General features: G+C 42.3%; 1 protein-coding gene across 3 annotated transcripts in view; it reads right to left on the bottom strand.

The window, feature by feature from the left end:
- Window positions 1-27,873, bottom strand: part of LOC129380201 (BPTI/Kunitz domain-containing protein-like) — a 100,252-nt gene that overhangs the window by 40,816 nt on the left and 31,563 nt on the right. The window contains exons 1-2 of one of the 3 annotated variants that reach the window (XM_072289294.1): window positions 25,113-25,320; window positions 24,864-25,027 (exon numbers count right to left, since the gene is read on the bottom strand). In XM_072289294.1, coding sequence (XP_072145395.1) covers window positions 24,864-25,027; window positions 25,113-25,264 — 316 coding nt within the window. In that variant the 5' untranslated portion in view covers window positions 25,265-25,320. Of the gene's footprint in view, window positions 1-24,863; window positions 25,512-27,873 lie in introns of those variants that run through there. The other 2 variants (XM_072289293.1, XR_011895799.1) reach the window with 2 other exon arrangements.

Here is a 27,873-nt window from a genome sequence, read left to right on the forward strand (position 1 = left end):
TGCAGTTTTCACTGAACAACTCTGAAAACGGCACAGATGCACTGCAGGTGTATCATTTCATGCCACATGGACCATCGTTTTATCGAACCTTTATATTTTTCGCCAAACATATTGTACCGTTTTGGTGACAGTTTAGTTTTCCTGCTCAGTTAAGCTAGAGGACATCTATCAACATTCTTTATCAAACACGCATTGTATGGCTCAAGGCCTTAAATGGTGTGCATGGAAAATACGGTGAAGTGATGCGACTGCGAAAATAGTCAATTTTTCTAATATTTGACTACTGCGAGTGCTTTTGGCACCGGCAAAGTGAGTAAAATTGCAATGCTTTATTTCTTTTCGTAAGAAAAAATTCAGAAGACAAATTAGATACAGCCCAGGTGACAAAGTATAGCAGAAAAATATTTGAAGCTTTGAAGGTTTAGCCGATCGCCCGTAAAGGAACTGTACAAATCCTAATCTTTTGCAAGAAGCTTTATGTTCAAGTTAAAAACAGCTTTGGAGGTTGCTATAATATATGTGATGCATTGGTAGATAGCTTTACATGTGTGCTATGCATGTGTGAAGTTGAAAAAAGGCATTATTTTTAAATGCGAAAAATTCTTTGTTGAAATTTTGTCAGCACTGGCTTTTCTTGGATGTGCGCACAAGCTTGCTTGCCGGGGATGCAGGTGACAAAGCTGGCTTCGTCTGCAACACAGATGACCGAGAAGTGGGGTTGGGGTCTGCGTTTTATTATGAAGCGATGCACGTTCAAACGCAACGACACTTGTGCTTGGTGTGGGCGGGGTATACCACGCAGCCATTGCGCCCAAAATATCAATATGTGTTAAATTCGTGACGGAGTCCTGCAGTGTTAAATGGATGTTTCCTGCAGTTTACAAAATATATCTCCTATTACGTAGACATTAAATCCAGAAAGAGCGCTGATATTGTTCATGCAAAGCATCATAAAGGACATGTCGCACTGCAATGGATTGCGAGATATGAACATGCAATGCGACATACAGGGAGCAGGACACTTTGTGCCCTGCTCCCTCGAAACCACTGACGATGCAAGTAGAAAACACCTTCATAATTAAAACTGAAAACCTACACGAATATGAACAAATTCTTGTGGTGCTGCCTGTTACCAATGTTTGAGAGCCGGAACATGCTCATCTATAAGTCATATATGCCGTGTTCAGTCTGATGTGAGATGTCGTTGGCGACCACTTTTCGTGTTCATGTTAAAAAAATATTAGTCAAGACTGCGGCGCTTTACGTCACCTGCCTTTGTATTGATAAAAAAAGGCAGTCACAGTTTGTTGTCTAGTTCTTATGGCTAAATATGTCAACAAAATGTTTTTGCTAGATTACAAGGCTTTATATATTGATGCTGTATGCGTGATCCACAAATGAACATTACAAAAGATATGTTACAACATTTAAAGAATACCTTTTCGTAACTTGTCACATGCATAGGATATATGTAGGGCTATGTAATGATGGGTGACATGTTTTGCACCGTCCACCAAAGCTAGTTCGTTCACCTTCAACACGAAGCTTTTTGCGAAACATTTGAACTTTACAGTTTTTTAGACGATCAACTGAACCTCCCAGGCTTCAAATAATTTGCAGCTATCCAAATTCAACGAGGCTGCAATAGCATGTTTATTTTGTGCCTTCTGTATTTCCTTGGTTTCGAAGCAACACATTCAAACTTTGCAATTTCGGCAGTCATACCACTTCATTCTCTTGACATGAACCCTATCTGAATATCTGGATCATACAATGTCCCTTTGAAAAGAAACGTGGATCAGTGCCTTGTAGCTTAACTGTGCAAGAACAATCAATTTTTGCGAAAATTCTAGAACATTTGTGCAAAGAAGAGTAAATGGGGAGAAACAGTTCGGAGATTCAACAAACGCATCGAAATTTGTTCAACTATATCTGTGATCTCAAAAAAAAAAAACGCTGGTTGGGTGCCTGGAATGACTCAGGTGTATGTGCGAAAGCAATTTTTTTCAAAAATTTTCTCATTATGGTTGCTTTTGCATATCAAGCTAACTTGAAATGGCTTGCCGTAATCGCACAGTTCTTGACAAAACTGGGTGGTTTGGCATGAAATGACTGAAGATACTCAAAAATATAATAAAGAAACACTATCCTTGCTGGAACTAGGTCAGAAACTAACTTTAAAATGTTGTGAAATATAACAAAGTACAACACTTGTATTCTCGACTGAGCCATTCAACGTGGGCTTCTCAGGAGACTAGTATAATTAACATAAGTAAAATTAACATAAAGATGTCAAGGCATAGAAAGGCACAAAATTTATACGCTCGTTTGAGAAATTCGAATCGGGCCTTTCAGGAGACTAACATATACATAAACAAACATAAAGTTGTCGAGAGTTGCGAAAGCACAACACTTGTGTCTTGGTTTGAGCTGTCTAAATTGGGCTCTTCAGAGGCTTTTGGTGCCATGCGAGAAGCGAGGACAGAGTTCTTTACATAGGCATGTTGGTGTAAGGAAATTTGCGACACGTGAAACCTGCAAAATCAACAAAAAACCAAAACAAGCTTTCAAAAGAAACTTGCACATGAAAGAGTGTGGCGTACAATATGCCCTAGTCATAATAAAATTGATTTATGTATTTATCTTGCTTTATTCCAACTTTCGGAGGGTACAGTTTCACATCATGGCCATGTAAATTTATTCAATGTGACACAGGACTCCACTTAGTGTGCAATGCAGAAAAGGACAATAAGGAGCAAAACACTCTAGCAAAATAACTTTATGAATATCTTTAATGTCGAAGATGCGAACTTTGCTTGCTTAGAAACAAAATGGTGAAAAAAAATTGACGTCTTTCACGAAGAAACATAAACTACTGACAACTAAAATTATTTCTTGTAACTTTCATAATTAAAGTGCGCAGCGCTTCATTGTGCTTTTCCATGCTCCAAATACAATCCTGTCATGTCACTAGAATTGAGTGTGGCTACATTTCAAGTTAGGTTTCACGAGCTCACATGCAACTTGATGCACTTCTCGCCTTACAATGGCTTAGAAGTGTCTACCTTAAATAAAATACCGCTTACAGCGAAGTGTGTTTTCTGACTCAACGAATGAATCACTGTTATAATGAGGATTCCCTGTAGTAGTGAACCAAGCTTGTTACCATGACACATGCAGAATGTGACAGATACGAAGACATTCTCAGCCTTCTGAGAGCCATATGTCAGTGGACGTTCACTGCCTTACATATGTGGCTGCGAGGGAACATTCTGAAATAAACGTACCTTTTTAGAACAAAATGCTACTTAGCACAACACTGGAGGCGCTGCAACCTTCTGGGACTTCTAGAAAATATTCTTATTGTGCTGTCGCCCCTTGGGGTTCTCCAAAGCAAATTTTACACTTAGCTCCTTGGTGGGTGTCATAGTAGTAGGTCGGGAGTCTTGCCACTACACCTAATGTATAAAACAAGTTTTTGTAAGTTTCATTACAAAAAAAAAATTATGCTGCTTTATCCTGCATAGAAAAATAAAACGTGTAAAACTGCAAATACTGAAAGGGTTTTGTCGCTTTGTTGTCATTTAAAAATTATTTACCAGTTTTCTTTTCTCGAAAAGTCACTCTGACGAACTTAAATATGCAATACAAATATTAGCGATGTGCGAATAGTGATTACTGACACCGAACCAAATAATGCGAGAAGCAAATCGAATATTGGATAGCTTCTGAATAATCAACAGCTGATATCACAAATAATGTAAAATGATGTTCACATGCTAGTATTCCTAAAGTTAGCAAGTTTCTATCATTGCATATTATGTTATGAATACATGTTTATTAAAAGGACAAATGCAGGAGCAAAACGTGTCTTCACATGCACATGACTCTTCAGTAAGCACGAATGGTTGCTGTACAGCCTCTATAATACAGCTACTTAATTAACGCAGCTTGGTCTGCTATTTGTACAAGTTCTCACGTTTTATGTCTGTGCCATGTTCTTGGAAGTGAAAATTTAATGTAATTGGGCTCAAATTTTGTGTTTCATTGTTGTTTTGAAATATTCGAATAATATTCGCCTTTACAAATAGTAATAACTCAAAGGACCAAATCGAAAAAGACTATATTAAATTCGCAACTAGAAAGTTTCGACTATTTGCACACCTCTAAAAATATATAACTCCTAAATTGGAGAGATATTTTCCCCCAAAACATGACCCTCAGAGGGCTAAACAAGAGCAACGGGAAATTCTATTCGTCTTTTTGATAAATTTAAGCCCATAACCTACTTAGCAATGGTTCATAGCAACCCTGTAAACAGGCAAGTTAATTAAGGATGCAGGAAACGATTCCAGCAATATCAGAATGGAATTAGTGGACATAAGTGGAATTAGTGGACAGAAGCTTTATACAGTAGTCGCCAACGGCCTATTCAGTGCTGCTCAGTTTATTTAAGCATATGGGGAAAAGCCGCACAAATATATATACATACTTCATATCCTAGAATACGAAGTGATAAAGTGCATATTAATAAATAGGCTAGGTGCTTAGAATGAATAAGCGTCCACTAAACATAGTACTGTTGACAGTGATGGTGGCAACTCTGTCCCTGTTGCTTCTTTGATTGAAAGAACCAAAAGAAAATTGCCACGCAACTCATGTTCCCCTACTGAAAGACTTCTGTCTGGCATCACATGGACCACCTTCAAGATAGGAGCAACTTTAATTCATTGTGGTCTGTTAAAATCGGCGAAAACACTGTTTCACATAACAGAACCTGGAGGGCTGTTTTGATTGCTCAAATTGGTGATTGTGCTGCTTCTCATGCTGAGCAGCAACCACACTTGCGCATAGATTCTCAGCAATTCGTGTACTAAAATAACATTTTCAGGCTACATGCGTGTCCTCCATGCCACTAGATTTGGAGCGTGCTTCACAGACGACTATTAATTGCAATGACCGCCAAGTAGCATCGCTAATGTGCAAATGCAGCTCATTTAATCTGGCGGAGCCGCCAAAAGCTTCTGACAATGAAGGCGGCTTTTAAATTTTAAAAGCATTTGAGTATGGTGGCATCAGACGTTTAAGATCATATGAACAGTCATTCCAAATGGTAGACTATTGTAGTACACAACTGCACACGTGGGCTACTTGAAAGTCGTTTCTTATGCCTATGGCAAGTTGCCAATTTAAGATGCAAAATCGCACCATAGTCTCCTGTATGTTTTCTGATCGCGTGAACGTCGCCCGCACGGCGTGTCAGCGGCCTTGAAGCAACGATGGGGCACTCGAGCACTCGATCCTGAAGCCAACAGCGCAGCACAATACATTTTCGCCGATCCCAGCGCCCCTCGTTGCTAAAAGCCCGATCACACGCCATGTACTAGACGGCGTGGCGCAAACGAAATATCTTCGATTGCAGTGCAGTTCAGATGGTTTCAGGTCGCATTGTTTTGCGCTCATTAATAAGGCTAACTCAATCGATCCTCGAACACCGCACCAGAAATCGCGGCGTACAGCTTGCCGTCTTTTAGCTGGCACCACATAGCTGCTTTACGCCACCACAAACGGAGCGTGAAGTTAAACCAGAACCAAACTCCATGTTCAAGACTACAAATCTTGTGCTGTATAGCCAAATTTCGCAACGCAACGATTGTACTAGGATTGAAAACTAGAAAAGAGGCGCGGGGAACATACGCACAGGCGCTGAACGCATTTCCGTGCTTTCGTTCACCGCGTCGCAATGGCCGAACAAAGAGAGTACGAAACACTCACTCACCTTTGATGCCGCTGAGTCGGAGGCGATCATGGCAATCATCGAGTCAACAAGCCGATAAAAAGCGAGTAACACGTAGGAATATTCCACAGAAGTCACAGAGAAGCGCACAAAGAAAGCAGAAAACGCAAGAAGGTATCAGGCAAACAGCGTACACAAACTCCCGGAATTCGCCGAAGCGTTAACCGTGCAAACGCGCAATCATACAAGTACACGCATACAAATGCACGCTTATATCACCACGAATTGTTATATGTAATAACAAATCTTCTTATATAATGTTACTGCTTAACAATTCGTGGGATTTGCAAGTGTGTGAAAGTTCCTGCTTGACTTCTTCGATGAACTACTTTCTTCATCGCAGTAACGCAGTGCACCAGCCGGAGCTAATGCAGTGCGCGGGAAATGGCGCAAAATTCAAACGTCGCGAACGCCGTGCCTTGTGTATGCGCACGGTTTTCATCGTTTGGAGAAAAAAAAAACAACTAATGCGTACAGCCACCACGCGAACTGAACTGTCCACGACAAAAAGTACAGAATTGTCGCTATTTGTGCTTGTTAGTTCGACATCATGGCAAACCGCAGACGGCGTGTCGTCCCATTATTTAAACATTTGTGCGTGCGCTTTTGCGCAATACGATTTGTCAGCGGAAAAGTATAGCAGCGCAGGTTGTGCGCGGCGGCCAAGCAGATTCCAAGAACATTGGCCAGCACCCCGTCTATGTCACAGAAAAGACTTTGGCCACCATGTAAAATATGAGCGCCCATATCGCAGATATCGACACAACTTTTGGTTTTGTTCTTTTGTATGCTAAAGGGTAACATCTAAGCGAAACGCACTCTTTGAAAACGAAGTTCACTGCTTTCGCTGCCGCACCCGCCGTGGTCGCGTAGTGGTTGACGAGTAGCGCTACTCATCCGAGTGCGCGGGATCTAATGTCCGCCACGGGCGGCTAAATTTCGATGGGGGTGAAATGCAAAAACGCCCGTGAACACATGTGTTCGGTACAGGTTACAGAACCCCAGGTGGTCAAAATAAATCCCGAGTCCCTTACTACGGCGTGGCTCATAATCAAAGCGTGGTTTTGGCGTGTAAAACTCCAGACTTTAATTTTGTTAACTTTTTCCGCCATCTTGCCCAGATTTAACATGGAGGCAATGCCGTTTCCTAACACACAGCCAAGGCACTGACCACTTACAATGGACGCCGATGGGAATGCAGGATTCGTCCAATCATCGGTTGTTGGTGATTGGTTACAGGTACGTTTACTTGTCTTTTTCTAAAATTTTATATATATATATATATATATATATATGGAGGGCGTTTCAGCGGACTTTAGGCAGAGTTTAAAAACATGCCGATGCACTCTAAGCCAACGCTACCAAATGCATGTTGCTCACATTTGTATGTAATCTGTCGCGCTATTTTTGTATTTTGCCTAATTAGATCATTAGTCACGATTAATTGACCAGCTTCTGAAGAAACGAAGCTAGGAAGAAATTTCAATTAAAAGGTTGCAGAGCGCTTTGCAAAACGTCCGAATAAACAGTTTCTGTCTTTCTATCTGTGGTGTATTGGCGTTTTTCAGCTTACTGCGGATGCCCGCGAAGTAAAAGAAAGAAACACCATGTGACATGCTCGCTTCCGAGTCGTGATTGCACGGCTCCCAGGCCTTCCGCGTACAAACGAACATAGCATTTAGCAGGTGTGAACACCCGTCTGCTTATCGCTATCATAACCGCCGCGAGGGAAGCACATCGCTGTCGCAAATAGCTCAGTCAACGCCTTCATCACTGCTCTGTCACCTTTTAAGAGGCAGCACGCCATGCTCGGTGCTGTGTTAGTTTGTATGCGAACAATTTGGGAGCGCTGCAGTCACGGCGCGCAAGTGAGTTTGTCACGTGGTATTTTTTTTATTTCGCGTGCATCCGCAGTAAGCTATAAAACATTAATGCTTAAAAGACAGAAAGTTAGAAATTGCCTAATCGTATGTTTAGCAAAGTGCTCTACAACTGTGTTATTGAATTCTTTTTCTTAACATTATTGCTTCATAAGTTGGTTAATTAATCTTTACTCATTGTCTAATTTAGAAAAACACGAAAATAGCGGGAAACGATACATGCAAAAATGAGCAACATGCATTTGGTCGCGTCATTTAGAGTGCAGCGGCAAATTTGTAAACTCTGAGTAAGGTTAGCTGAAACATCCGGTCTAAGAAAGAATGCGCGTGAAAGAGAGAAACTTGTTTTTCCAAGATGTGATCAACTTTTCAAATGAAATCTTGCGGCAACCATGCATGGCTCTATCCTGAAGTCGTATATATATATATATATATATATATGTGTGTGTGTGTGTGTGTGTGTGTGTGTGTGTGTGTGTGTGTGTGTGTGTGTGTGTGTGTGTGCGTGTGCATGTGTGTGCACGCGCACGGCAGAGTGTTTTACGTAACGTGTCACTGACAAAATTGTAGAGTGGCATAAAAAACTTCCGATACCGCTTTCTGTTGCGCAATGTGCCACATAAAAGTATTTTTGCGAGCATGAAAGCAGCCCGCGAACACAGGCAAAGTACCTCAAGCGGCCAGGCACGCAGCGATTTTGTGTGCATTTGCGGGCTACTTTCACGCTCGGAAAAACACTTTTATGTCGCACGTATTGAGCAACAGAAACTGGTATCGGAAGTTTTTTATGTCGCTCAAGAATTTTCTCATTGGCGGTTTTCACTTCATTATAATGTTCGCGAAGTCGAATAGTTAGTTAGGTATAATTAGTCAGTTGGTCCTAAACAAAAAAATAATTTGAGTATCACCAAGCGACGACAAACAATGTTACCTTGGTTCTATCCAGCTACGTGTCATTCCCCTATTTTTAAACCCTGGTTAAAATTAGCAGCCACACCCGGCATAAGAAAACGTGTGGGAATGAGAGAGTGCGTAAACTTTGCAAATAAAAGTTTGCGCCAGCCATAGTTGCCTCTATCATGATATGTGTGTATATATATATATATATATATATAAAGCAGGGTGTCTCATGTAACATGAACACAGATGTGTCTACTGGGGGTACAGGGGGCGACCAGTAATGTGAAAGGGTGCATCACTCTCCCACTTGCTGCAGTGGGGGAGGGGCTAAGTCACGTAATTTGAACTATAGGTGTATCTACATGGTGGGCAGGGGGCAATGTCTCCCTGCCCACTCGGTAGATATGTCTATGGTTCAAGCAACGTGAAACGACACCCTGCATATGCGCAATGGTGATTAAGTGATGAATAAACCTATATATATATATATATGAGGAGTTTTTTTTCGAAATGGGTCAAATCCACGTAAACAAAAGTTGAGAAAAAAGCAAAAATTTGTTACCGGACCTAAATGCAACGCTAGCAAAGCTATTATATGATATGCTTTACATGTCGGCTAGGGCAAGTTTACGACCACAAGTAATGAAAAATTATGCGGCAGATATGCCCAATATTAGGGTGAGAACTCTGGATTTGGCTCGTATCGAATTGAAACACTGGATTTTAGGCGGTATTGTTATGAAAACTTTATTAAAATTGGCTTTCCAGAATGGCATCATGTAATAATGACAGAAAAGCTATAATAACATTGGCAGCAGGGCTTTGCTGTGCTTCAAGAACAATAGAACTATACTTGAAGAGCAGGTGCGTCTTCTTGGCAGCATAAGCAGCTCTCTTCTAATTCTTCCGCAGGATCATTTCTTTGGGCGCGCCTGAAGACACTAACGAAGTACGCAAGCTCTTCATTGTCTTGCCAGGAATTTCCGAAATGCTTCACAAGAAGGCTGGTCACATCTCTGACTTTCATTTCGTTGACGTGGTATGCGTACAGTGCACATCTTATGGGTGCTTGTGCAAGGGACCTTCCCCTTTTTAGCACTGACACGAAATTTGACACAGAAACTTTATAGTGAGGCTCTGCTCTAATTTGAGGACTCCTACCAGCTGCATTTCTTTGAATGTAGAAGACCTTCGTTTCGGTTATCTTGAACGGCAAGCTGGATGTCGACTTCATCACCGCCGTGCAGTAGGCCTTCCAGTCGTACGCATGCCAATGTTTTCCAAGCTCTAACACAGTGCCGTGATTTGAAAAAATTCTTTGGTAGCTTTGTGGATTCAGGATTTCTTCGTGTCGTCTAACATCTTTTTCAATTCTGCCAAATACCCTGTCTGGGGGTAAAAAACTGTGTCCTGTGACAGGAAACACAAGGGAAACTACTGAGACACCTGCTGGAGCCTCATTCTGGAGCCACCAAAGAAGCATGCAAAGCACAGTACTGTTCTTGTTTTGTCCAGCACAGCCATCGGCTACTAACCGCACCTCTCTAATTCCTTCGAAGTTAGCGCTTCGAAGTGTATTATGTACCGCACTGGCTACTTGGTTGCTTCCTTTGGAGCTTTCATCTTTGCTCCATGTGTAGGAATGGATGGCCTCTTTGGGCATTGATCCATCTGCCTGGTTTTCCACCACGCAGAGGTGGTACTGATAGAGCTGGCGGCTGTAGTAGGCTTCCTGGTCCGGAACTTCGGGGAGCACTTGATTTTGTTGGCAATCAAATGAGAATGTTTTCAAGTCTTCCCTCTTCTCACGCAGCAGGGAATAAAAAGCCTTATACTTCAACTTGTGTACACGTTGCTCTGTTATGACACGCTGCTTCTGTGAAACATCTCCACAAGTTTTCATCTCATACGCATTTTTCAGGCACACAGAGCAAACGTCTGTCCTCGGTGTTCTGAACGAAAGATTGAACGTCGCTCGAAAAATGTGGTGAAAGAAGCCATACTTCACCCTCACATCTTCGGGTGCTTGTTGGTTATAAATCTGCCACAGGTTTCGGATGCTCTTCAGCTCACTTGGAAGGTATAACTTTTTTGTCTTCTTCCGGTTGTAGTGCGACTCGCTTGCCCGAAGTCGCTTAATGAAACCCACAACAGCTGATCGCTTTCGACCGTAGCGCTTGATCTTCTGGTCACCTCCACGACTGTCGGCTTTCACTTCACCTTTTTCATGCTTGTGCTTTATATAGCGAGTAACTGTGCTGTGACTAATATCAAGCACTGCGCAAAACATATCGCGACAAACACGAATCTCTTGGCCATTTTCTATCCGTACCTTGTAAACAACAGCAAGGCTCCGACGAGGTTCCGCTTCTTTTCCTCTCCTACGTTTTACGGCTGTTGGCGTGCAGTACATCAAAACGAACGCCTTTTGTTCCACGCTACACAGTTCGTAAAACTTCTCCTTGAAACGTTTAGTGGATGCTTCTGTCACAAGCGCACACCTGAGAGTCTTTTTCGCGTGTTTACATTTTGGCAACGGCGCATTCTTGCTTTTACGGTGGTGATGCGGCTTTTTTTCACTTCGCCGTCGACGTCTAGGGATAGATCTTTCGCCGATCTCTTCATTGCCATCCGAATCCATGAACAACAATATCAGAAAAGCGAAGAACTCGCGAAAACACGAACGAAACACTCTGAGCTGTCAGGCGGGAACCAACTCCTTGGCGGGAACTGACAAGGAGGCAGCGATGGCTAAATGACGTCATGCCAAAAGCGCTCTCCTATTGGGCAAATGGATTTGGCTCATTTTGATCCGTGCAACAGCTGGATCTGGTTCAATTTCGATACGAAATACGATCTGCGAACACGTTCGCCTGGCGTTATTTGACCCATTTCGTTGCAACGGTTTTTCTATGAGAAAGTTGCCTAGTTTTTCTTGTCATTACCGTTTTATCTGACCCAGTTTCGGTTTGTGGATTTGGCTCATTTCGAAAAAAAAACTCCTCATATATATATATATATATATATATATATATATATATATATATGCAAAAAGCGCACACACACATGAGCATGTGTTTTGCACATATATTTGCAAACTCAATATTGCTCAATAAGACTCAATATTATTCAACAATAAGTTAACAGCATTTAGTCAACGACTTTATTATTGTAAACACTGAACAATGGCCTAATAATACTCAATATTGTTCAAAGTATATGCGAACAGAATTTAGTCAACGAATTTGGTGTAGTGAACTACTCAACAATTGCTCAATAATACTTAATACTATTCAACTATATGGCAAAAGCATTTAGTCAGCGACTTTTTTGTTGTTAACTATTCAACACTTTATTGCTGGATTATTGCTGTCTGCTTTCAATAATTGTCGAGGTTTAGTTGAAAGGCTATTGAGTCAACAATTCATCAAGAATATGCCAACAACATTTTAATAGTAATTCTTATAAGGAGAAGCCCAAGTCTGGCTCCCTGCGGGAGCTATATACAGTGACTCCAGTGGTTCATGGAGCTTAGCGCCATCTATGTGACGAGAGAACATTTCCCACGGAAGAAAAAAATAACGGGACGCCATAACCATTAAAAACAAAAGTGACGTCCCTGATTCCAAAGTCACGAGATTTGTTTTGGTAGCCTGCGATTAGAGCTGGATATTCAAATATCGCACCGTTCGACTTGACGGACGTTTCGAGCTCTCAGCGCGGGAAACGACGCGGCAGAAGGTCAGCCGTACGGGTGTCGAAATCGCACCCGTGCACAGAACACATTTTTTTGGAGGCTGACGAAAGCTTTGGGTGTTGAGGGCTTTTCCTATGGTCAGACACCAAACCGGTCGGTTAGCGCAGTCACACGAATACAGCTAATGTAAACGAATACATGGCTTTTGCAACTGAGTACTTTTGTCTGAACAGTGTAAGAAGCGATTAAATTATCCGCGCCACCGAATTCATCCATACATCGACAAGCAAGGCAACACAACGCTGTAGTTGAAGTTTACGAGGGCACCTTTGTGCACGCTTCAAGACCTGCATGGGATTGCAAGTGATAGAGGCATCATTGCCCATTCTTATAGCGGGTGCTCAGAAAGGTATTCATGGATAATGGTAAAGTAAAATAGGGTTGTCTTTTCTCGCCACGCGTGTTTAAAATATATTAGATTTTCTTACTTTCGTTGAATGAATCAAACTCTTTCTCATTTTAGTTAAAACAATCAAACAGAGTGTTTTCTTTCTCAATACTGAGAAAGGTGCAATATTGAGGTGCTCTAGAACTTCATATTTGTCGTGATAGAGATTCAAGCAATGGTTACACAGTTTATCAAATAAAATCAATTAAGTAGTTATTGTTTAGTGAAGCAAAAAATACTGGTTGTAAGTATACGCAACTAACAATAATATGCAGTGGGTACCATTTCTCTATTACTTTTGGTTCTTTTTGAAATATTATACGAAGTTACGTGGGATACACATCGTTTTCTTGCGTATTTTCAATGTTTATTTGACGCACTCATTTCCATATCACCAACATTGACATATTTGTACAGTAGTGGTGAAACTTACAGACAATTCTTAGCAAAAGTACGTCGCCCATCTTACCTTCAACGGATTATATTCTTTCTCCATATGCGTTTTCCGAGTTGTACCTCTGCGAGTAACGTTCATGGCGGGGTGGCTAAAGAAAGCGACTAAATATAGAACCTGACTCCAGGAAACACGTACTCAGCAACTCAACGGCAGCAACAGTCGATCAGTTACTTAGGTAGTCGAAGGAGTGCTGATCAAATATGCGAAACAAAATTACGGAAGCATAGAAATTTCACTCGGAAGACGTTACAGTTCCGATACCCAGTGTTCATTTCACACACTCTTTAACGGATGGCTTGATTTTCGGACGATTGTGAGCGCGCGGCGGCTGCACGCCGGTACGTGCGGGCCGACCGTCGTGACGTCATGTGTGCTGGCTTGCAGCAGCAGCAGCATAACAAACATAGGTGGGCAGCCGGCGCTTGCCTGACGTCCGCCTGTCATTGTTTCGTGAGCGCGCAACCTTGAAGGTGCGAGTGAAAGTGACTGCACGAGTGGCGCGAATACATGAAAGGGCGAGGCGAACTTGCTCTTCAGTCGCTTTCTAAGGACGTAGTAGTCCAAGCGTACAATTCGCACAATGAGTTAAGCCGCTGTTTTGAACGCTTTTGAGGCTGAAAATTAAGCATGGTGTTGTAGTTGCTTCAAAATTGTTCGCGAAGCTTCTGAACACCATACAGAAACAGTGCGGTGATTTGCACGCTGTGTCGACAATATTCTCTCGCCGATACAGGCAGTGGGCCCTTGCGGGATAGCGAGCGTACGCATAGAACGCTCCTTGTGTCCTTTCGTCGTCTGCCCCAGTTCACATTGCACTTGCGCCAGCGCTGTGGTTGGTCCACGGCGGACGCTATGTAAAGCTCCGCTATAGCGTTACGCCGAAGTTCCATGAGCAGATAAAAAGTATTGAAGGACCGTGCTACTACGATGCCACAGCAAACGCTGCTCGAGAGAGCAGCACTATAAAGGTGGCACGATGCCTTTGCTCATCGCCCGCCAATGTCGTCTTGCTTTTCTCGATGAGCAATGAAGGACTAAAAGCATAGCTCTTTTCGTCTTCTCGAATGCACCTCCGCTTTCTCCGTTCCTTGATTTGAGGGACATCGCCAGATTTCAGGCGCTGCCTTTTCGCTAACATGATGCAGCTCTACAGTAGACCAGGGCTCGTCAGATGGTCACTGTCCTCAAAGTGTTCGGAGCACAGAAAGTCACACTTTCACGGTACCCATGATGGCTGCGATTAGCGCGCAGCACGAATCCATGTCATTCGAAGCTTCGGCTCTACCGGAGAGGTATGACCCGGCTTGTCTTGCCCAACGATACTTTTCCACACCCTTGCGCGCAGCAGCGTAGATGCATTCTCCTGCGTTGTGCCATTTGCTTCACTCATAACATCGCAAAGCAGCATACAACACAGACATTTAAGGCTTTGGCGCATGTTCCTCTTGCGAATCTAAGTACGCAGCTGAAAGCAACTGCGTTGTTAAGACGACATTCGCTGCAGTCCGGCGCCATCCATGCAGGTGGAGAAACGAGGGCGATGACTGGCATACCGGTATCCGGCGCAACGTCACAGTAACGTCACTTCCTGTAGTCCACGGTTCGGCCGCTAGACACGGTATTTTGCGAAAAAATGCATGTAATTTATTATTTATCGCTAGTTTCTTTTTGAAAACAAGGTTGTGTCAACCAGTATCAGGACCCAAGATTTCATTTGGGCTATAGATCTCGGCGACAAAAGCTTTGTTCAGTATTCCTTTAAGCTTATTTTCAACCAGTGTCGTATACAACAAACGTCCGTAGTCGAGGCAAAAAGATGAATGGATTTCTCGCGAATGCCTGCTCGCATTACAATATTTATTTCGTTAGGTGAGTGCTTGTTTTGTCCATAATTATCTCATGGTGTTCATAATCATCACCATCAACATCTTCATCATATTTATGTGCACTGCAGGACGAAGGACTCTGCCTGCAGAGGCCTTCAATTCTTTAACGTCTCCCTTTTTGTGAATTAGTGTAACGTTGACATTCTTCCAGTTCTCTGGGACCCTTGAGATCGTGAGACAGTTCATATAAAGGTCAGCTACCTTTTAAAGCATGGTGTCTCCTCCACCTTTGATTAAATGGACTTCTATTTCATCTTCTGTTGCCGCTTTCCCTGATTTCATGTCTTGCGAGGCCCTGCTAACTTCATGGTTAGTTATAGAAGGAGCTCTGCAACCTGTTCATTATTACTTCGGATGGAGGTGTCGTGGCTGCTATGGGTACTGTAGAGGCCAGCATGGGTTTCTTGCGCAGGTTTTACTATATCTTCAGAGTTCCTGATAATATTACCCTGCTTATATTACAGTGCATACATTTTGGTTTGTCCTATGCCAAGTTTTGTTCTCAGTGATTTCAGGGTACGGGTCCTTTTTAATGCTTCTGCAGTCTTTCTCTATCATTCCGAATATACCCTATTTTCTCCTTGTTGTTCAAATTTTACATTTCCATAACTCTATCTTATTTATTGAGTTGGACACTTTCATTCTTTGTCAGTTCTTTATTAGGTCCTTTGTTACTAAGGAGAGCTTGCCTACTGGTTGCCTTGGTGCCTTGCCTCCCACTTCAGTTGCTGCCTCTGAAGCTAGCCTTGTTGCGGTTTCATTCATTAGCTCTATGTCATCTCCATCCCTCTGTTCTTACGCTGTATATTTGTTTGCAAGTACCAGCTTGAACTTGTCTGCTTCTATCCTTACTGCATCTAGGTTGGCCTGTTTCTTCTTCACCAATGTTACTCTTTCTGTCTTGAAAATGAGCTGATTCCTAGCCCCACTAGCCTATGATCAGTGCACTTTACGCTAACACTTCTACACCCTACACTATGGTGGGATCGGAAGGAAGTATGAAATCAATGGCATTTCTTGTTTCACCATTAGGGCTTTGCCAGGTCAACTTTGTTGCTGCGCCTTCTAAAGAAGGTGTTCATTATTCGAAGGTTATTCCTGTCTTCGAATTCTACCAGTATTTCTCCTCTAGCGTTTCGAGAATGGAAGCCGTAGTTGCCGATTGCTTGTTCACCAGCTTGCTTTTCCCCCACTTTTGCATTGAAGTCGTCCATAACTACAGTATACTCAGTTTGCACTTTTCTCATTGCTAGTTGAACATCTTCGTAAATTTGGCCTATTTTATCATCAGCGTGAGTGGATGTTGGAGCGTAGGCTTGTACTACCTTTATTCTATATATCTTATTAGGTTTTATTCCGACTACTGCTACCCTCGCATTAATGCTGTAGAATTCATCAATGTTGCCCGCTGTGTCCTTATGGATTAGGAATCCTACCCCTTACTTCTTATCTGATAGTCCTCTATAGCAGAGGGCGTGGCCATTTGTCACCACTGCACATGCCCGTTCAACCAACCTCACTAAGGCCAATGATATCCTAAAGAAGAGTTCGGTTGTGAAACGTTGCCAGGGTCAGGTTCCATTGGCGGCCTGTTTGGGTCCAGAGATTCTTAGCACCCTTGCTGCGTTACAGCTCTGACCGCCGCCTTGGCCATGTCATCTACAGCTGCTGGAGACTGAGGACCATTTGTTGATCGATTGAGTCATTTGGGAGGTAGTTGCCGAATACTGCACCAGGGAGGCCATTTCCTGTTCAGGTGAGGAAGCGTCTCTTGTTGAGAAGCTTAGTGGCTCTTCCTAATGTTGTTGTACGTGGATTAATTTAGCCCAACTGGCTGTCGGCATTTTTGCCGGTGTCAGGCGCCACTCCATGCCTTGACATGTAGTGTACTGGAGAAGGTGAATTCGAGCTTACCACCTTCAGATGGCAAAAACCCCGAGCATTAGATCTTCTCGCTATGACAACCAAGCAACCGAGATAGCTCAGTCAGATAACCCTGAAGGCGGCCAGGCCACCTTATAGGGAAGTCCGGCCAAAAGGAGCCCACAAGTCTAAAAATGAGCAATTATAGTTATATAGGTCTGGTAATCATTGCATAAGTTGGAAGTTGTTTCACTGTATGCATAAATAAATCAGGAACGTGTTTAGTGTATAGTGCTCACAATGACTAATTAATAAGGAGTGTTGACTCCATCTTGGAATATGTCTTCAGCGTCATTAAATGCCAGAAATGATATGCTAATGAGAAGTATTTATGGATAGACAAAAGAATGTATTTGCAGTCAAAATACAAGGACACCTAAGCACTTAAGTGTTATGTAAGCGAAAGGATTAAGGCGAAATGGAAGACCGCTCAGCGGTCCTTCGAGATCTGAAATCACGGGCAAGCAAGCGCTTTGAGACAGTTGGCCAACGCCTCGTGGATAGCACAGTTAAGGCCCGGGCACTTCAATCAATGGCATCAATGTACTTTTTACCGACTGCCATAGAATCTAATGGGACGCTCCCAACAAAGCCGCTGTGTTTTTCGCGTCACCACTTTCGTCACGCTGGGCTTGGCAATAGACATTTTGGTGCAGGTAGCCGGATGTAAAAAAGCAGAGTGCACAGGGCTCCTATGCGGGGGGCGCTGGTTTAGCCCACTGGATAAGACACTCAGCCTCTAAGCGTGGGATCGTAGGTTCGAAAGTCACTACCGGCAAGGCTTATTCATTCGATTTCAACTTTTTTTCCATTATGTTCTTTATAGCGATTACCGAGGCTAAGGTAGAACGCGGAAAAGGAATGCGCACATAACGCAGGCTTCTGAGATGACAGCGAGGGTGACGTGATGTCGCGGCGGTGTCTTGTGCTCTCAGGCAAGACATGGCATGCCAGTGCAGCAGCTGGTGTTCCCCATTCGCCTGCTCAGCTTTGTCGAGGCATGCACATGCCGTGGTATCGCAGCCAATGGGAATTTCGGTGCCGTTTCGCAGGTGCAGACGCCGGCTTTTTCGCTCAGTGGGCCATTTTATTCTTCTGCATCAAATGTAATCTCCGAAAGCTTACTGCACTTCTGAGAAGGTCATTTATTCGCTCAGCACTGAGCTCAGGCACAATACAACTGCCGGACATCGTTGTGACCCTTGGGCAGCACCACTGCTTGCAGTCGACGCAGACACCGGCGCCCTATTTACCAGTAAAATTCCTTCTATAACATTGGATTATTTCGCTCATCCTGAAGACTAACGCACATTGTGGTTCAATATCCGCGTGCAAAAGTTGTGGTTCAGCATCCACGTGCGCGAAACATTTACTGACATATTTTGACAAGTTGGCCCTTAATGTTGTTCGCCACTATGCTCTCTTATGTTCGGTGTAGTAATATTGCCAAAGTGATGTTTTATGTAAGCTAACGAAAAGTTGAGAATATGCAGTACTGATCATTACCGTTAAGCTCACACAAATCTGATGGTTGTTTTAGATGTGAGTGTGCGGAATCAGCTGCACTGTCTCTCAGTGTTGTTCTTCGGTGTTCTGAATGTTCAGTGAACAATTGCAATAACTATACTGTCCAGGCCTAGAGACCGAGTCAGATGTATGCTGCGAACCTCCAATGATTACCAAGTTTATCAGCTTGAAGTGTTTAGCAAAACGATTAAGTTGGCTAGAGGATGGACGTTCATCGTTGTGCTGTACCCCGTTTTGACAGTAAAGGAAGGAAAGGATGCAAGACGAACACAACAGGTGGTAGTCTACGCTTCGTCCTTGCGTCTCGTATTGTTCGTTTTTTCAATTATATCATTCTTTGGTTTCACTCTTAAATCTTTCAAGTGACATATTTGCCCAGCTTTTTAGTGAGTCCGAATTTTTTAAAACCTGATACTGAGCATCCTCTCCAGGACATACGCTATACATACGTTCAGGCAGCAATTCGCCCTGCCGAACGACTAAGACTTGGTAAAGCGCATGCATCGCCAATCAGGCGCCGCCAGCGCGTTCTGTAACCAGCATTCTGTAACTTTTCTCAGCCTCAAGAGCCCCCCAAAGAAACAAGTTGCGATGTTGGGCTACGAATGCCTCCTTGGCACAACTCTCCACGTATCGCTTATTGTATGACGTGGAAGATTCCAACTAGAATTCCAAGCTTCGTTCACTACGCCAGTCACCTACGTGTATGCAATCACGGAGGTCACTGCGTGTTTGCAAAGACCACATTTATTATCGCCGCCAATATAAGTGTTAATTTTGGCATACGAATTCATATTCCATGCCTTGTTCAAATTTGTACGGCGGCCTTTTCCAAGGCCATATGCGCTCACCTAACGCGTTGGTGGAAGAGCTAATCCTTTGTAGGGTGTAACATAAGACCACCGCATACGAACAGGCCCAGATCAACAGCATCTATGCCTACCCGGCCCACCATTTACATCGACACTATGGTTAACAAAGGCTTTTGCGCTGAGTTCCGAAAAATGTCACGTTTTTAGTTAAACTAGAACTTCGTAGCTCGTCGTCCTTGTGTCATGATATCGCCCGCCACAGTTACTTACCCAGCCAAAATGGATGAAGCAAGCGCTGCTAAGAAATCTGATGACGAGGACCTACGCTTTGTCTTCCCACAGAACTGGAGAAACAGCAGTCATGAAGGTTAATACGCAGATTGTATTTTCCGAGCACTGCGCCGCACGTTATTCAAAACGTTGCTTAAAGCAGCGGTTTAAGGAGCTGCGCGCATTGTTCTGTCTAGTTTATAAAGTAGGTAAAGGCAAGGCGCAGAAGACCAGGACTTAGGAAGTCCTGGTCTTCTGCGCCTTGCCTTTACCTACTTCAAGCATGAACCAACTAGCCCAAGCAAGAGTTTTACTTTAGTTTATAAACGCATGCATACGTCGTTGCATAGTGTATAATGAAAGCGTGCAGCTAGAACATTTTACCTACTCAATGAGTACCTCCGACTATTGTCTCTTTGGTCGGATATCTAGTCTGACAACGAAGTTGTCTAGGAGTAACAGGAAGCGTTGAAACAGCATTTGTAATGCCTAACTGCTCTTTCAATGACACCCCGCGTATTCCTCGAAACAGAGCGTAACTGACACGTAGAAGTATGAGGGAGAGTTTCTAAACCTCAAAAGAATGAGTTTTCTTTTTCAGTGAAAAAAAAGCATGTAAACAATGGCGAGTGCAAGCATCTAAAATGTGCGTACGATGGCGTACGTTAGGGAAAAGCAGAAAAAAAGGGAGAAGACGCTGATTCATGTGGCCATTCTTCAAGCTGGTCATGTGTTCAAGTTCAAGTTCATTTATTTACCACATACATGGAGTTTCACATAAGTGGTTGGAACGAGGGGAAAAGAGCTGTATTACAAACAGCTTGACTGGCCCCACGTCCCCGGTTCACTAAGGCAGCATGGCAATAAAAGAAAAATACATTTCAACGTCAGCGTCAAATGAGAAAAACATGATATGCACAGAAAACATACTTTACAAAAAGTGAAATTTAACTGAACATATTTAACACAGCAAGCTTAAAACAGAAGTGTTAGAGAGTGTGCGAACGTTTTCATAAGAAATCTTGAATTTATTTAATGTCTTCGGCAAGCAATAACTTAATGTTTGAAAGCCATAATTTGTGCGCGGCCGTGGCACATGCCATTTTTCAGAGTGTCTGTTTAGGCGCGAAGAAGGATTTAGTTGCAAGTTAGCTACACTGTGCATATAACCGCGATTTCTTACGGTATCAGATCTAAAGAAAACTAATAAAGTGTATTCATATAGCACATTTAATTTAATTACATTATATTTGACGAATAGTTCTGAAGTATGTGCATTAAATGGTAGGTTTGCAACAGAACGTAGGGCCTTTTTTTGTAGGATAACAAGATTATTTATGGATTGCTGTGTTCCGTTACCCCAAATTAAATTACAATAGCGCAGATGTGAAGAGAAGAGTGCCTTAAATATCGAAAGCTTTTGAGGAACCGGCAATACACGCTGACATTTTCTCAGTACGTCCAAGACCTTGCAAAGTTTGTTTTGTAAATGTTCCGTATGGTGATCCCATTTCATATATTCGTGAAAAATTACACCTAGAGATTTTACTGTAGAAGAAAATTCAATTTTATTATTATTCAACACGAGATTGTAAGAATGAGAGAGCTCATAAAGTGGAGATTTAGAGCGAAAAAGAATAGCTTTAGTTTTTGAGCAGTTAATTTGTAAAGAATTTCTAAGTGTCCAGCTGGATATTTTTTCTAATGTCAAGTTAGCTAGATTCACCAGATCATGTATATTTGTTCCTGAAAAGAAAAGACTTGTATCATCAGCATAGAGTATGTATTGGGCTGAATGGTCAACATTTACAATATCATTAATAAATATATTAAACAAAAGCGGGCCCAATATGCTGCCTTGGGGAACTCCATATTTAACTGGTTGCACAGAAGACAGAGTTCTGTTTATCGATACACATTGATTTCTGTTTAATAAGTAGTTTTGAATTAGATTTAGGGGAACACCACGAACACCATAACACTTTAGCTTTCCTATTAATGTTTCATGGATGATTTTGTCAAAGGCCTTGGACATATCTGTGTTAATTTTTTTGCTTCAATATTTTTAAGTATCAATTCTTTTTGAAAAAGTAGAGCACTTTCTGTTGAAAAACCTGATCGAAATCCGTGTTGCGATTTAGTTATGACGGAATGTTAGTCAAAAAAATTTGACAGTCTAAGATGAATAATTTTTTCAAGTCCTTTGGAGAATAGGGGAAGGATTGAAATAGGTCTATAATTCCCGAGAATGTTTTTATCTCCACTTTTGTGTATTAACGTCACCTTAGCATTCTTCATATTTTCTGGGAAAATGCCAGTTTGTAAGGAAAGGTTATAAATATGTGCCACACACGGGCTAAGTAGATCAATAACATATTTAATCGGTTCCATTTTTAGACCATTTATGTCCTCGCTCTTACTCATCTTAAAGTTTTTAAATACTCTTAATACTTCATTTTCATCAGTTGGGTAAAAAAATATTGATTCCTTGAGCGGCACGGGTAAGTAATCAAAGGCACTATCTTGATGTGAGCTCTCAGTTACCGACGTAAAGTATTCATTAAATTTGTCGGCTAACTCCTTGCCTTCGATAACTTCATTATCAACTACAAGTTCTTCTAAACTACTTCTTACTCTACCTGGAGATATAATGGAGTGTAATTTATTCCACATTTGTTTGATATCTGTGACGCCCTCGAACATGTTATAATAGTAATTTCGTTTTGCTTGCCGTTGTAATTTAATGACCAAATTTCTAGATTTTTTAAACATCCTCAAAGCATCTGGACTTCGGTTAACTAAGAATGCATGAACAAGCCTATCCTTTTCCTTCATGATTTTTAGGATCTCTGTGGTCATCCAAGGTTTGCGGGCACGCTTTGGTTTCTTAAAAACCTGAAGTGGGAAATGTTTATTATAAACTGAAGTGATCGTTCGGATAAAGCTGTCGTAAGCTAACTCAGCACAGGAGAAAGAAAAAAAGTCATCCCATTGAGTTTGCGCCATTTCATCACGAAAGCGCGAAAGGGAGTTTAAGTTTACAGCTCTATAATATATACCAGAACCAGCCTGTCTGGTTGTGCAGTGGGATTGGTGTACAATAAAATATATAGGTAGGTGATCACTGATAGCAGTACAAATAGTGCCAGCAAGTACGGAATCGGTGGGAAAGTTTGTTATAAACAGGTCTATTAATGTTGCACTCGAGTCAGTAATACGAGTAGGAGTGACAATAACATTCGATAAAAAGTGGGAATCAAGAAGTGCCGAAAGATACTTTTGCTTATTTGTGCTTGCTAACATATCAATATTCAAGTCACCTCCCAACACGAGTTTATATCCATTGTCATTAACGAAGGAAAATATGTTATCTAAAAACTGTATAAAATTGTTTATGCTGCCATCGGGTGGTCTGTATACTGTAACAAATACACAGTTTTCTACTTTAAGACATACAATTTCAATATCATCCGTGCACTGAGACCACTCGTTAAGCCATTCGTATCTCATCTCATCTTTAACATACATACATACGCCACCTCCTGTCCTTATTTTTCTATTTAAATAAACAGGATTATAACCATCGATATTAATAACGTCCGAGTCATCACGGTACCAAGTTTCTGTTAGCATAACTATGGAGAAATCAAATTTAAACTCATCAAGAAGAATAAACAGGTTGTCCTCTTTGCAGCGAGCCGACTGCATATTAATGTGAAGCACAGCTAGGGGTGATATGCGTTGGTCTACAATGCGTGAATTTAGTTCCGATGGACTAGAACCTATGCTATTTGAATCCATTTATAGGCAGTGGTGATAACCTATGTATACAGAAATTAATTATAGCAAGCATAATAAAACAGCAGCCTTTGAGAAGGGTAAACGTACTCAGAAAGAGATGTTGCTTAATCGTTACGAATCCATAGTTTCGTTGTACAATGTTAGAAAAACTAGCAAAGACAACATAGAAGCAATTTAAGGCACTAATCCAGCACACAGCAATATTAAAAGTTTTATACAAATGTTCGGTTGCATAATGTAGATGAAGATTAGGGGCATTTGTAACACGAAAAGCTATGTAATATGAAGAATTAGGTTTAGACACATATAACACTCTACAGAAGAACAGGGTTATGTTATCCTGTTGAACAAAGTGATCAAAAAAATAAAGAAAAATGACATGCAGGATCACAACTAAGAAAACCATTTTTGTACCGTGAGGACCTGTTAAACAACTTGCGCCAAGTCCTCTTCACACGTTATGCGCAAAACTGATGTCTTTTCCAATTTCCGCATGAGAACTTTGCCTTGAGACACCCAGATAAACTTCCATTTTTTTTCCTTCCTTGCTTGTCTCGCTTTTGCTAGCAAAATTTTGTTTTCGCGACAGAGGTGCTCATTTACATAGATAGGAGCATCTGTGTCATACCCTAGATCCCTTGCATTTAGTTTTCCATTCTTTGCTGCCGAGAGCATTCTGTCCCGGGAGGCCCTCAAACGAAACTTTACGACCACATGCGGCCTACTCTTATCTCTGGATGGCACACGATGCACTACGTCTATGTCATTCTCGGTGATGCCGGCCTTCAGATGCCCCGCAAGTTTTCCAACTTCCTTCAGAAGGTCCTCATCTGGTACAACCGGAAGCCCTTGAATTTCAACATTCATATTTCTGGAGTATTGTTTTAACTCAGTTATCTCGTTCCTAGCCTGTTTCAGTTCTTTTTTAAGGAGTTCACTTTCAATGCGGCACTGCTCATTGTCAGCCCTAACAGCAGAAAGCTCACCGCGGAAGGCCTCAACATCAAGTTTAAATTTTTCAAAACCATCACTCAGGAATTGTACGGATCGTTTAAGACCAGTGATTTCCGACCGAATTTCACCGTTAGAGGTACTGATCCGAGCAACGTCAGTTTTAATGTCTGACGCGAAAGAATCTAGCTTAGTTACCAACTCAGTCAATACCTTAACGACCGCTTTTATGCTTCCCGGCTGCTTCTCAGCCATAGCTTTAGCAATGTCGTTCAGGTCACCAGAATTCATTTCCCTGCTCGATTCAAGGTTGGCAATAGAAGACAACAGCACAGCAGAAAATAGAAGGCAATCACATAAAAAAAAAAAAACAGAACCCAGCGCAAGTGATCAGGTACGGCTCTACATTAGCTTAAAGTACCACACTATTCATGGCGACACTTGTGACACTTGTGGCAGCAACAGCGACGGGAGAGCAGTGTGCGCAAGAGCGCGATAGAAAGAATACACCAACCTGCAATGTCGTAGAAGAGCGGATTACTTTGCGCCCAAACACCGTCGCCGTCGCTGCCACAGTGAAAGAATGCGCTCCCGGGAAACACCACCCCCAAGATGAGAGCGATAATCCAAGGTTGCGGCAGCCTCAAACAGACGGCACTTCTGTCATGGAATCCGGCCCTGGTTCAAAGCAGGAAATGTGGATTGCGACGAATCGGTCCCGTTAATTCAGTAGCCGGGTAGACGACTGCACAGGGCTCCTTACGATGAGATTGGGCAGGCACAGGCAACTGCAATGTCGTAGAAGAGCGGATTAGTTTGCGTCCACACACCGTCGCCGTCGCTGCCACAGTGCTTTATTGAATAGGTTGTTTTTCCGTTGCAGTAAAGGACATCTGTGGAATAAATAATGGCCATTGTCCTTTCACCGACGGCCACATACAGGGTGTCCCTGCTAAACTTAGTCAGAGTTTAAAAATATGCTGAAGCACTCTAAGACGACGTGAGGAAACGCATGTTGCCGACTATTATAGGGAGTAAGTCACACTATTTTCTTTATTATCTGCATCTGTGTTGCAAAAGACGCTGATTCATGTGGCCATTCTTCAAGCTGGTCTTGAGTGCTTTATTGAATAGGTTGTTTTTCCCTTGCAGGAGAGGACATCTGTGGAATAAACAATGGCCATTGGCGGCTGACGGCCACATACAGGGTACCCCAGCTAAATTTAGCCAGGGTTTAAAAATATACCGAAGTACCATGAGCCGACGCGACGAAATGCATGTTGCTGACTATTGTACGGATTCACCCTGTATTTTTGTATTCTGTTTAATTGCATATATATTCAAGATTAACTAACCAACTTAGAAAGGAACAAAGTTCGCCAAAATACTCCTATGAGAAAGTTGTAGAGGGGTTACTAAACGTAGCATTAAACAGTTTCTAACTTTCTATCTATTAGGCATTAATATTTTCCCGCTTACTGCGGATGCCCGCGAAATACGAAAAAATGACACGTGACATGTCCGCTTGCGCGCCATGATTGCAGTGTTTCCAAACGCTCCGCGTACAAAAGAACACAACATTTAGCCGGGTGTGCTGCCGATGCGCGTGCTTATCGCTATCAAGAACCCCCGCGAGGTATGCGCATCGGTGACTCAAATCGCATAGCCAACACCTGCGTCGCTGCGCTGTCCTCCTCTAAACGGCAGCAGACACTCCTAGATTGCTATGTTTGTTTGTACGCGGACAGCGTGAGGAGCGCTGCAATGACGGCGCGCAAACGGGTATGTCAGGTGGTATTCTTTTATTTCGTGGGCATCTGCAATAAGCGGAAAAACACTAGTAGCTAATGGATAGAAAGTTAGAAACTGTTTAATCGGACGTTTTCAAAGCGCTCTACAACTTTCTTATTGAACATTTTTGCCTAACTTCGTTGCTTCAGAATTTCGTTAAATAATCTTGACGAATTATGCAATTAACTACGGTGACTGATGGGTGGTAGGACATGAATGGAGCTTCTTGCGGAGAAGACGAGGACGAAGACGAGGACGAAGACGAGGACGAAGAAGAGGCTGAGACACAGGAGCGCAGTGTGTCTCAGCCTCTTCGTTTTTTACCCCTGCACTTCGTGCCTCTTGCCAACGTGTTAGGAAAACAATGAGACATTGCAGCTCGAGCTTATCTTGCGGAAAGTACATCTTGGCCTAGCACGCTTTATGTTTATTTTTTAACATAAATGAAATCGGTGAACGCAGACAATATACCATGAAACACCTCAAGCAGCACTGTACGCAATAGAAGTACGAGGGTAGCCCAGCATAAATTTCGTTGTCTGAAGCTTTGTTCTCCCTGCTTTGAGCGAACACCATGAGCAAACTCAATTTCAGCTTTCAATTTAACTGAACAGATGGCTATCTGTGCTTCTGTGTGTCGTAAACTCGGTGACTGACAGCATTAACTCAACCTTACCTGTATGGAAATTGTGGCATGTACTGTTTCATTCACCATTACAATAAACGATGCAAGCATATTCGTTGGTAGTGCTTTTGTGTTTGCCACTTGAGGCCTGTCGGTCACTTGGCGACATACTCAAGATATATTTTGTCATGTTAGCGCACCATACACACGAATACCGCCTCGAAAGCGGTAACAAAGCGTCCAAAACCTTCGAGCGAGCAGCACAACACACCCCACAAGCCGCTACCGTAGCGACCATATTGCTCACTACGTAATAAGGATGATGGCGGTTTTGATTTTGCCAGCACCATCTTTCGGTCGCATACATTAGTTCACAACGCCACCGCTAGTCTTATTTCCGTTGCACTGTGGAAGGTACAGTTCATCCTCTGTCAGTTCACATAGGTGTTCAGTGGTATGCCCACGATGGGAGTTACATCATATGCACCGTGTATTCCATCATGCCCAGCTTAAAATTCATGAGGGGAAATGCTGGAATTTTCAACAGGGAAGCTCTTTCTCACACTCTCTAAACCGCTTATTGTTCACTCTTCCGTCCCAAACTCGAATATGCATGTTTTGTGTGGGATCCTTTCACCAAAAAAGAACACTGATGCCTTGGAAATGATAAAGTGCCAAGCAGTAAGATAATTTTTTTTCCAACTAGCGTTCAACTGGCTCTTCAACTACCCTAATGCTAACACGGAACATTCAAACATTGCAATTACGGCGGGAAATTCCCTCAAATTCCGTTTCATGCTGAAAAACAACCATTTCTTTCTTAGCCTACACCCTTGTTTAAAGTAACTTGTAGCACGCCCTACAACGCATCGACATGGTAAATATTTAACGCCTTAAATCACGAGAACTAACCTTTTTAAGTATTTCTTCTTTCCCCGAACCATATCAGACTGGAACAATTTGCCAATAGCCCATCTATTGAGCATTGATGCCATGAACAATAAGGATGTTAAATGCGTTTTGCTCTTTCTTTGTGTTTATTTTATACAATATACTAAGTAAATATACGACTAAATAATGTATTTCTTTAATATTGCTAAGTACATGC

The sequence above is a fragment of the Dermacentor andersoni genome, chromosome 7 (assembly GCF_023375885.2).
Source record: "Dermacentor andersoni chromosome 7, qqDerAnde1_hic_scaffold, whole genome shotgun sequence".
Lineage (NCBI taxonomy): Eukaryota > Metazoa > Arthropoda > Arachnida > Ixodida > Ixodidae > Dermacentor > Dermacentor andersoni.